This window comes from Delphinus delphis, chromosome 15, assembly GCF_949987515.2.
Source record: "Delphinus delphis chromosome 15, mDelDel1.2, whole genome shotgun sequence".
Classification (NCBI taxonomy): Eukaryota; Metazoa; Chordata; class Mammalia; order Artiodactyla; family Delphinidae; genus Delphinus; species Delphinus delphis.
This window is the reverse complement of record NC_082697.1, coordinates 37248103-37260295: the sequence shown is the minus strand read 5'-3', so window position 1 is coordinate 37260295 and position 12193 is coordinate 37248103. Positions and strand designations below refer to the sequence as shown.

The 12193-nt window shown below is 39.5% G+C and overlaps 1 protein-coding gene across 1 annotated transcript in view; it reads right to left on the bottom strand.

The window, feature by feature from the left end:
- SLX4IP (SLX4 interacting protein) overlaps nucleotides 1-12193 on the bottom strand; it is a 181776-nt gene that overhangs the window by 160159 nt on the left and 9424 nt on the right. The window contains 1 exon segment of the mRNA XM_060031236.1: nucleotides 3180-3235. Coding sequence (XP_059887219.1) covers nucleotides 3180-3206 — 27 coding nt within the window. The 5' untranslated portion in view covers nucleotides 3207-3235.

Sequence of the window (12193 nt, the reverse complement as noted above, 5' to 3'; positions counted from 1 at the left end):
AAGCCTGCCATCCACCCAGGGCTTTGGCAGGGGTGGGGGGTGGGGGGCAGGGGAGGGAGAACAGCAAGGAAAATACTGGAAAATACTAAAAACACTAAGCTTGTGCCATACTCAGTTGTGGGTTGCAAAGTCAGACTACCCACAAGGTGGTGGAATCCCAAGCCCTGAAATGAATATAAACCTGGTCCAAAACCACCAAAATGCCAATGGCTCCAGCAGAAGTAAACTTGAAACCGCTCCACTGCTCTGCAGGGCTGAGCTCATAGGTCTTTCCACCCGTGTATTTCACACTTAGTAAATAACAGTGGAAATAACAGAACAATCTAAAAGAGGCTATAAAATAAACTACTTTAAGATTATGAAGGAGATAAAAGAAGGATATGGAAACATATTGAAAAAAGGGGCAAGTATATATATAAAAAAAGAACTGGTAGAATTTGAATTAAAATAAAACAAACATAAATTCTCAAATGAAAAATACAGTCACTAAAAATAAACAAAGAATAGAATAAATACAGATTAAAAAGGAGAATAAATACTGATGACAAGCTTTTAGTAAACTGGAAGAGATCTGATAAAAAGCACTCTGAATGCAACATACAGACATAAAGAGAAGAGAAAAAGGAAACGGAAAATGGCCAAGCAGAGTTCATCAGAGCGGGCACGCGGTGACTGCAGCAAGAGCAGGTGTGCATGTCCCCTGTTGCCCATGACACCCTAGGGCAGTGCACAGCAATCTGGCTGGGCGGGATGTCAGACCTTCAGAATGGGATCCCACTGCTTGGGTTGTGGGCCTTTTAAACTGCATGATTAGGAAAGCACTTGTTCCTTGCCTGTGTGATCAGACAGAAGCAGGGACACCAACACAACATGATGTGTAGAATCTTCCATATAATGTATCAGAACTCTGACTATCCCTAACCTGCTGGCTTGACACCCATGGTTGGGGTCACTCCCCCACCTGGCATGACCTGGGAGTTAGGTTCCAAGTCTTGCTGGTGCAGCTGTGAGATCAGGCAATCTCGTAGCAGAATTTACCACATCAGTATGTATGTCTTGGAAATCAATTGACCCAGCTCTGGCATAATTAGGGGCCTAGGGTCTAAGCTTTGCGGCTGACGAGGATTGTCTATCCAAATGGACCACAGCCAGTTTGGGCGAAGCTTTGCTAGAGGCCCAGTCCTTTTCTGAGCAGACAACCTGCAGGCGCTCAGTCCTGGATGAGTTAACATCACCCTCTAGCACATAATAAACAGTTACGTGGGACTATTCAACAAACTTCGTATAAGAGTTCCAGAAGAAGAGATCAGAGAGAACAGAGAGGAGCAGTACTTGAAGAGAAAAAGGTCGAAATTTTCCAAAATTGATGAAAGACTTGACTCTTCCAAATGAAGATGTACATTGCATCCCAAGCCAGATAAATAAAAAGATTTATTTATATAAATAAAAAGATTTATATAAAAAGATTTATCTTGTATCTCAAGATTTCACAGTGAAACTATAGAATATCAAAGACACAAAATCTTAAGAGCAACCAAAGAGAACCAAGATATCTTGATAAGCAAGATAACAAAGAAAGAAATCACGATGGGCTGACAGTAGACTTCTTTGCTGACTAGTCTCCACAGATGCACCCCAGATTCTCCCCCTCCCTGTAAGCACAAGCTGCTTCTCCCACGGAGAGTTGCAGCTTCCCTGGAGCTGACCCTCTGAGTGCTCTGACCAACAGAATGCAGAGGAAACGCACGTGGGATTCTGAGCTCAGGCCTTCAAGGCACGGACAAATTACACTTTTTTCTTCTCGCAACTTTTGCTCTGGGACACCATCCCTCAAAACTCAGCCACCAAGCCAGGAGAGGAGCCCAAGCCACACAGAGTAGCCACCTGAATGAGAACTGAGGACAACAATTAACAGCCCCAGGTGAGATTCCAAGCACAGCCAGGATCAACGGCCAGCCACATGCGCGGCCAGCTTTGATGTGCAGGCTGAACTCAGTCCCCAGATGACTGCAGCCCCAGCCAACATCAAGAGGAGAAACCGCCCAACTGATACCAGGCGACCTACAGAATCCTGAGAGAGAATAAAATGGCTTCTGTTTTAAGTCACTACGTTTTAAGGTGGTTTTAAAGCATCAACTGATAATTAAAACATTTCTCAGTTGCAATAAGAGATTTCAAAAGACAATGGAAAAATACCTTTAAAGTGCTGAGAGGAACTGATGTGCAACCTAAAATTCTAAAACAAACTTTACTTTCTAGAGGAAAACCAAAAGACATTTTTAGACAGACAGATTGTGAAAATTCACCACTTATAATCTCTCACAGAGAGGAATACTACATATAGAATATACAGATACTAGAAATAACTGTGAATAATGAAATTTATAAATATGTTGTAAATCTAAAGCACTGACTTGGTAAAGATAAGATACGACTACAACACTAAACAGTATCTGATCTGGTTAACCACTATGATTTCTCTGTTTCGGTGTTTTGAATTTCTGCTTAATTAAACACTAGCACAGGGAAAATGCCCTAAAGAACAGGCATATGTGAAGCATCCTTCATACAATGGTTCCTCTCGAGACTGGATCTGCAGCTAGTTGGATGCAGGACTCTTGGATGCAGAACCTGGAGGGTCGACTGTACTCACTACCAATTCTTCCCCTCTCCTTCCCCACCACCCCTCACAGGTGACCCTCCCATTCCTCCACAACTGAGAAGGTCTGGGACCCAGCCATCAAGGGATAGAGAAGAGATGCTTACAAGAGAAAAGCAAAAGAGGGCAGCCAGGCAGGAGAACTCGCTCCTGGCATTCACCCAGGCGCAGCATTTGCTGCCTGCTTCTTTACTTTTACATGCTTTGTCATAATCAAAAATGACGCCATGGACATACAATGTGAATAATACTTTTTAACATTAAGGACCAAGTTATGTCCCAAAGGCATCTTACAAAAGACTTTAAGCAAGAAACTCCCATGACCATATGAACTATTCATTTTCTCCCCCATCTCATTCTTAACATGCAAATTTTCAATCACCTACTTCAAATTTTCAGTAGTGTCCCAAATCTGAAGAGTAGAAGGAAAGTTCAGGGCTACTGTTTTCAATTAACACAGGACTCAGTTATATTAGAAAGTGATTAATCATTTTAAAGAAAGCTATTAAGCATTACTTACCTTAACAGCAAATTTCTTTGACGCCATGGCTTACTGATTCCAGAGTAATTACAGACCTTTAACAGAAGAAAAAAGAAAGTTAAAAAGTAGGTATATCAAAATTTCTTCCGATTTGTATATTATATAAGAGAAAGGTTGGCTGAATAATCAAATATCAACAGGTATTCTTACAAGATGAATGTTCACTTATAACTGGTCTTAACAAAAATATTATATTGAATTAACAGTTTACGAACTGCCCACAAAGAAAAGCACAGGCCCAGATGTATTCTACCAAATGTTTAAAGAACAATTAATACCAATCTTTCACAGACTCTTTAAAAGAAGCATAAGAAAAACTCAAATCATTCTAAGAGGCCAGTTACATCCTGATACCAATACCAAACAGAAACATCACAAGAAAGGAAAACTACACACTAGTATTCAACAAAATACTACAAACCAAAGCTAGCAACATATAAAAAGGATTATACACCATGACATTAGATTTATCTCAGGAATATAAGATTGGTTTAACATCTGAAAATCAGTATAATACACTATATTAATAGAATAAAAGAGAAAACACATGACTATCTCAAATTTAGAAAAAAATTGACAAAATCCAACACTTTTTTTAATTAAAAAAAAAAAAAATCAAACACACTAGGAATAGAAGGAAGCATCCTCAACCTGATAAAGAGCATCTGTGAAGAACCCACAGCTAGGGAATTCCCTGGCAGTTCAGTGGTAAGGACTCGGCACTTTCACTGCCAAGGGCCTGGGTTCAATCCCTGGTCGGGGACTAAGATCCCACAAGCCGCACAGCGCAGCCAAAAAAAACCAAAATAAAATCCACTAAGAAAAACCCACAGCTAAAACCATACTAAATGGTGAACGACTGAATGCCTCCTCCTCAAAGAGGAAAAAACAGAGATATCTGCTCTGTCACTTCCACACAGCACTGTATGTGCTGCACTGAGGTGCTAGCCAGGGCAATTAGGCAAGAAAAAGAAATAAATGGCATCCAGATTGGGAAGGAAGCGATAAAACTGTCCCTATCACAAATAACATGTTCTTATATGCAGAAAATCCTGAAGAGTTAAAAAAAAAACAAAAAAACTAATAGAATTACAAAGTATACGAAGTAAGGTTGTAAGATGTAAATATATTAAAAAGTCAATTATATCTCTACATTCTGGCAATGAGTAATCCTGAAATGAATTTAAGAAAACAATTCTGTTTACAAGAACATCAGAAAGAATACTTAGGAAATTTTTTTTTAAAAAACCCACAAGATTTATACACCAAAAACCATATATTATTATTGAAAGAAATTAAAAACTTAAGTAAATGGACAGTTATCCCATATTCATGGATTAAATTAACACTTAATTTTGTTAGGATAGCCATACTCCCCAAATTGATCTATAACACAATCTCTATCAAAACCCCAGCTGACTTTATAGAAATTGACAATCTTATCCTAAAATGCATATGAAAATACATCTATAGTAGCCGAAATAATCTTGAAAAAGGAGAACAAAATTGAAGAATTCATACTTCCCCATTTGAACACTTACTACAAAGTTAGAGTAATCAAGACAGTGTGGTACTGGCATAAAAGACAGACACATAGATCAATGGCATAAAACTGAGAGTCCCAAAACAGACCCTTACAGTTATGTTCAATTGATTTTTAACCAATGTGCTGTGACAATTTAATTGGGAAACAGTCCTTTCTACAAATGGTGCTGTTACAACTGGGTATCCACACTCAAAACAATAAAGCTAGAACACTACATCACATTATATACAAAAATTAACTCAAAATGGATCAAAGACCTAAATGTAAGAGCTAAAACTATAAACTCTTAGAAGAAACCATAGGCATAAATTTTTGTGACCTTGCATAAGGCAATAATTTCTTAGACACGATACCAAAGGCACAAGTCACAAAAGAAAAAATTGGTAAATCAGATTTCATCAAAATTTAAAACTTCAGTGCTTTAAAGGACACTATCAAGAACCTGAAAGACAACCCACAGAATGGGAGAAAATATCTGCAAATCATACAACAAATAAGGGACTCATGTCCAGAAAACATAAAGAACACCTTAAAACAACAATAAAAAGATGAATAACCCAATTTAAAAATGAACAAAGGATTAGAATAGACATTTCTCCAAAGAAGACATACAAATGGCTAATAAGCACATAAAGAGATGCTCAAAATTACTAGTCATCAAGGAAATACAAATCAAAACCACAATGATATACCACTTTACACCCACTAGGATGGCAAAATACAAAAGACAAACAATAACAAGTGTTGACAAAGATATGGATAGATGAGAACTCTCATAAATGGTTGGTGAGAATATAAAATGTTGCAGCCACTTTGGAAAACAGTGTAGCAGCTCTTCAAAAAGGTAAACACAGAGTTGCCATATGATTCAGCATTTCCACTCCTAGGTATGTACCCAAGGAAAATAAAAACATATGTTCACACAAACATTTATACAGGAATCTTCATAGCAGCATTATACATAATAACCAAAAAAGTGGAGACAACCCAAATGTCCATCAAATGATGAATGGGTAAACAAAATGTGATATTTGAGATTTTTCTTGTTTCCTGAGGTAAGCTTGTATCACTATATACTTAACAAAATGTGATATATACACACAATGGAATACTATTTGGCAATAAAAAGGAATCAAGTTCTTCTACTCCCTTTTACTGAGCTCCGCCAGGCAACTGCCCTCTCCCACCTTGCAGAGCCTAGAGAACTATGTTCTGGAGAGGGTAAAACAGAGGATCTCTGGTCTGGAGAACACCAGGCAGCATAAAGTGGGGGGTACCCTACTGAAAAAAAGAGAAATTAAGGGGCATCCCACATGCCCCCTGTGATGGTTAATTTTATGTGTTGACTTGTCTGGGCTAAGGGATGCCCAGATAATTAGTAAACATTATTTCAGGTGCGTTTGTGAGGATGCTTCTGGAAGAGATTAGCATTTGAATTCGTGAACTGAGTAAAGCAGATGGCCCTCCCCAATATGGGTGAGCATCATTCAATCTACTGAGGGCCCAAATAGAACAAAAAGGTAGAGGAAGGGTGAATCCAAGATCTCTCTGATTTGGGACATCCATCTTCTTTCCTGCCCTTGGACACTGGCACTCCTGGACTTGGACTGAATCACACCACTGGTTTTTCTGGGTCTCCAGCTTGCAAACAGTATATCATGGGACTTCAAGGCCTCCAAAATCTCATGAGCCAACTCTTTTCATAAATACACATATATATATACATATACGTGTGTGTGTGTGTGTGTATCTTCTATCGTTTCTGTTTCTCTGGAGAAGCTTGACTAACACACCCCTCTATCCTGCCTTAGTCTCCAAATAGGAGACTGAAACCTCCTCATGCAGGGAACTGGATCTAAAAGTACTGACATCAGGGGTTCCCCAGGCAAACAGCCAAGACAGATGGCTCTAAAGTGAAGGCCACACCCACAAGCCCCACATCTGTGTGCAGAACTAACTCCCATCTCTTTAGTGTTCCACTCTCAAATACACTTAAGCAATCAGGAATCACCTAGCATGTAAGGAAAGACTCTATCATGAAAGGAAACAAAACAAACAGAAAAAAAACTACTTGGCTGAAACCTAGACTATGCAAGGAGAAAGAAATATTTTTAAAGAAACTATCACTAATATCAGTGGGATAGGAGATACTACATCTATAAGGCAATAATTTTTTAAAAAAAAGAAACTTGTAGAAAACAACAAATTAAAGCTATGATAGCTAAAATTAAAAAACTAAATAGAAGGTCCAGAGGATCATATTGAGTAAGTCATCCAGAAACTTCAGCAAAAATAAAGAGGATGAAAAATAGGAGAGAATAAATTAAAAATTAAAGGACCAGTATAGGAGAACCAACATGTAAAAATCAGGATAGAAGCAGATCCATATAAGGGTGTATATCACAGTAACATTTCAGGCACTGATGACAAAAAGAATCGGTGGTAAGAGAATATCTGGCTCCAAACTACCCAAAACAACTCTGGAATCTAAAAGGCAATGGAAAAACAGCCTAAAAAACCTGAAGAAAATTATTTTCAAACACCAAATGCATTTAAACACGAGGCAGGGGTAAAAGCATTTTTAGGCATGCAAGGTCTTTAAAAATGTATGTCCTGTGCATTCTTTCTCAGGAAGCTACTAAAGATGTGCTTCACCAAAAGGAGGAAATTGACCCAAAAAAAGGGAAGATATAGGAAAAAGGAAGGCTGAGATAGGCAAAAGGCAAAGGAAACCCCAGGATCTGGTGAAAGCAGATCCCTGCATGAGACTCATGGGCTAGACAAGCAGAGTACCATCAGTCCAGGACAGAGCCGGTTGTGAGGCTCCAGGAGAGGCCTCTTCAGGAAGTGCCTACATGCATGCAGATGAATTTTAGACAACCAGTGCAGAATATGAGATTGAATTAGGACAGCTGCGCGGAAAGCTAAGCAACTGAATAATACAAGGCAATTACTGATTCCAGGATAAACAAAAATTATGCAGAAAATAAAAATTAAAAAGTATTTCATAGACAGCTCAGCATTTATAGTCATGATAACAAACACTAAATACTGACCTAAACAATATTGTGTTTTCAACAATATTAAGAGGATGGGAAATGTGTGTGTATGTATGTAGTAGGGACAAAGGGGTTAAAGGGAGCTCCCTTTAATGCTAACTGAATGTTTTAGAAGCAAAGCCTAAAACCAATAATAACAACAACAACAACCTACACAACCACAACTAATAAAAAAGCAGAAATATAGCAAGAAATTTAGTGATAAGGACCCAATTCTTTTTTTTTTTTTAATTGTAGTTGATTTACAATGTTGTGTTAATTTCTGCGGGACAGCAAAGTGATTCAGTTATACATATATATACATTCTTTTTCATATCCTTTTCCATTATGGTTCATCACAGGGTATTGAACATAGTTCCCTGTGCTATATAGTAAGACCTTTTTATTTATCCATTCTATATGTAATAGTTTGCATATGCTAACCCCAAATTCCCCCTCCATCCCTTCCCCACCTCCCACCTCCCACCTCCCTTTGGCAACCACAAGTCTGTTCTCCATTGATAAGGACCCAATTCTTAAGTGCTAAACTCTGCTCCAACCTGAAGAGCAAGCTGGAGAGAGCTGCTGTTGAGGAAGGAATAGGATGGGAAGGATGCCATAACTCTCAAGCCTCGTGCGTGGAACTATCTGCCGTTTAGATCATGCGTACGGACACTTTTAGAGCAGCACGGTCCAACAGAAATACAATGCAAAGCACATATGTAATTTTAAAATTTCTAGTAGCTGCATCTAATAAAAAGGTAAACAGAAACAGGTGAAGTTAATTTTACTAATATGTCTTATTTAACCCAATAAATCCATCATGTTATCATTTCAGCATGCAATCAATATAAAAATATTTACACTCTTGGTGTTTTACCTAAGTTTTCAAGTCAGGTATGTATTTTATGTTTCTAGCACCTCAATTTGGACTGGCCACATGTCAAGTGCTCAACAGTCACTTGCAGTTAGTGGCAACCGTAACGGACAGTGCAGTTTAAGGGATTTTCGTTTTATTATAAGAAAAGCACTTATTATACAAACAGCTCATGCAGCTCAATATCAAAAAAACAAACAACCCAAACAAAAAATGGGCAGAAGACCTAAACAGACATTTCTCCAAAGAAGACATACAGATGGCCAACAGGCACATGAAAAGATGCTCAACATCGCTAATTACTAGAGAAATGCAAATCAAAACTACAATGAGGTACCACCTCACACCGGTCAGAATGGCCATCATTAAAAAGTCTACAAGTAACAAAGCTGGAGAGGGTGTGGAAAGAAGGGAACCCTCCTACTCTACTGGTGGGAATGTAAATCAGTGCAGCCACTATGGAAAACAGTATGGAGGCTCCTCAAAAATTTAAAAATAGAACTACCATATGATCCAGCAATCCCACTTCTGGGTATATATCTGGACTATAATTCAAAAAGACACATGCACCTCTATGTTCACAGCAGCACTATTTACTATAGCCAAGACAGGGAAGCAACCTAAATGTCCACTGACAGATGAATGATTAAAGAAGATGTGGTGTATATATATAATATATATATATATATATATATATATCACTTATATATGGAATCTAAAATATGACACAAATGAACTTATCTACAAAACAGAAACAGACTCACAGACATAGAGAACAGACCTGTGGTTGCCAAGCAGGAGAGAGTAGAGGAGGGATGGATTGGGAGTTTGGGATTAGCAGATGCAAACTGGTATACATAGAATGGAGAAACAACAAGATCCTACCGTATAGCACAGAGAACTATATTAAATATCCTGTAATAAACCAAAATGGAAAAGAAAAAAAAGAAAAGCACTTATTTCTGAACCCCAGATTCCTTATTTATAAAACAGGGACAGTAACACCTAACTCAAAATTATTCAAAGGACTAAGCATGTGAAAACCTTCAGTATCATCATTTATAAAAAGTAGGCCCTGGATGAGTGTTAAGAGTTATTATTACTTAGTCAAAGACGATTTTTTAAAGAAATTTGATAACCTTTGATTCTATTTTTCTAATAGACAAAAATATCTTTATCCAAACCTTGTCATTTTAATTTAATTTTAATTTATTCATCTCTATTCTCTTAACAATGTAATGCACATGATTTAGAACCTTTTTTTTTTTTTTTTTTTTTGGTATGCGGGCCTCTCACTGCTGTGGCCTCTCCCATTGCGGAGCACAGGCTCCGGACGCGCAGGCTCAGCGGCCATGGCTCACGGGCCCAGCCGCTCCGCGGCATGTGGGATCTTCCCGAACCGGGGCACGAACCCGTGTCCCCTGCATCGGCAGGCGCACTCTCAACCACTGCGCCACCAGGGAAGCCCTAGAACATTTTTAATGATGTTCATCTTAGCAGGCCCATCTAGACAGAGGTGTAAATGGAATAAACAAGTTTCTAGAAAGTCAAGAATGTGTACTTGAAAACAACATTCATAAAGTTTGTTCTGAAAACTTTAGCTAGATCTTAAAAATTATATTATTTGAACCTGATAAACAGTCGGTCCCCTTAAATATATTAAATCAGGTTTGACTAACTCTGCTAAGAATTAGAGAGTCCCTCTCTGGGGACACTTAGAGGGTACTAAGTGGTTCAGGTAGATAGAAAAACAGGGGAGAGAGTTTTCCAGCAAGTACCCAACCAAAGCTGAAGCATGTGTGATCTAATTATTTTTAATCATACACTGGTCTTCTCATATGTCCTTCCTTTCCCAAAGGACAGGCGGACCACACAGAAGGCTGTGGTGAGACTTTAGGACCATATCTGCTGTTAGATAGATTATGAGCCATATTACAGTGAAGGTTATATTTTCAACTCACAGTAAGGTTGCAGTTGACTCTTTGTTTGTTTTTGGTACGCGGGCCTCTCACCGCTGTGGCCTCTCCCGCCGCGGAGCACAGGCTCCGGACGCGCAGGCCCAGCGGCCATGGCTCACGGGCCCAACCGCTCCGTGGCATGTGGGATCTTCCCGGACCAGGGCACGAACCCGTGTCCCCTGCATCGGCAGGCAGACTCTCAACCACTGCGTCACCAGGGAAGCCCCAGTTGACTCTTCTAAAATGCTCATTTTTTTTCTTTAATCAGTAAAGCAAGAGCAGCTGCGTTTCGTTTTATTTTGTTTTTATAAATTTATTTATTTTATTTTTGGCTGCATTGGGTCTTCGTTGCTGCGCACGGGCTTCCTCTAGTTGCGGCAAGCGAGGGCTACTCTTCATTGAGGTGCACGGGCTTCTCATTGCAGTGGCTTCTCTTGTTGTGGAGCACGGGCTCTAGGCACGCGGGCTTCAGTAGTTGTGGCGCACAGGCTTAGTTGCTCCGTGGCATGTGGGATCTTCCTGGACCAGGGCTTGAACCCGTGTCCCCTGCATTGGCAGGCGGATTCTTAACCACTGCAGGGAAGTCCCTGCATTTTGTTTTTAAGGACTGGATTCTTCAAAAAGTATCATCAAAGCCCAGTCTCAAAAATATGATCTGTAAGAATCTAGAACTAAATAGCATATTTTTAGATGAAATAAAATGGTCTCTAGTGTAAAATAGGCTGCATGAAAAAAGGAACTGTAAAATACATTTTGCATACTTTTAACCCATTTTTAATACCATGTGGCATTCTGCCTCTCAATGTAAAATTTTTTCACTTGTTCCTACAGTGTTTGCAGTCTCAAAAAAGTAACAGTTTTATGATAAAAGACACCCTACAGACCATCTATTCCCAGGCCTGAGATCTATTTCCCTAACAAGAACTTGGGGGACCAGGCCAGGGTCTCACAGCTGAAGGCCAAGGGCAGGAGAAGAGTCGGGTCAGCTCTCTGAAGGCAAACCAGCACCATCTGTCTCCTGTACAACTGCTAAGGTCAAACGCTAACTGGGCTGTCAAGGTAGGTGTGCCCTCCCTCCCAGAGCCCCTGGCCAAGTCACATGTTCCTAACATAGGGCATGACTTCGAATAAAGCTAAGTGAGTGGTGGGTCTCTCCTGCTAATCAAAGAAAGAAAGAGAGGAAAAGACAGAGACAGAAAGGCTGGGAGGGGGGAGGAAGGAAAAGAGGGAGGGAGGGGCTCCACAGCTAAGGTAAATGGTTGGAATTCATTTAATTCGCTATTATGCTATGTGACATGGCACACTTCTTCATAAATAAAAAATAAAGCCTACCGAGATAAAGCCCATAACACATCTGGACAGCAGTTGCATAGACCTTGAGCCTGCATACTTGCTAAAGTCATATTAGATAAAGAAGGCATACTTCCTTGGCTTCATTACAGCACTGGGCACAGGTGCTGGAAATGAACTACATGACCAACTGAAATCTGAAATGAACCAAACCAATTTGCTAATTTCCAAATATGGTAAAAGCAGGCTTACCCATCCTGGAAGGAGCAAGTTATCAAAGGTGA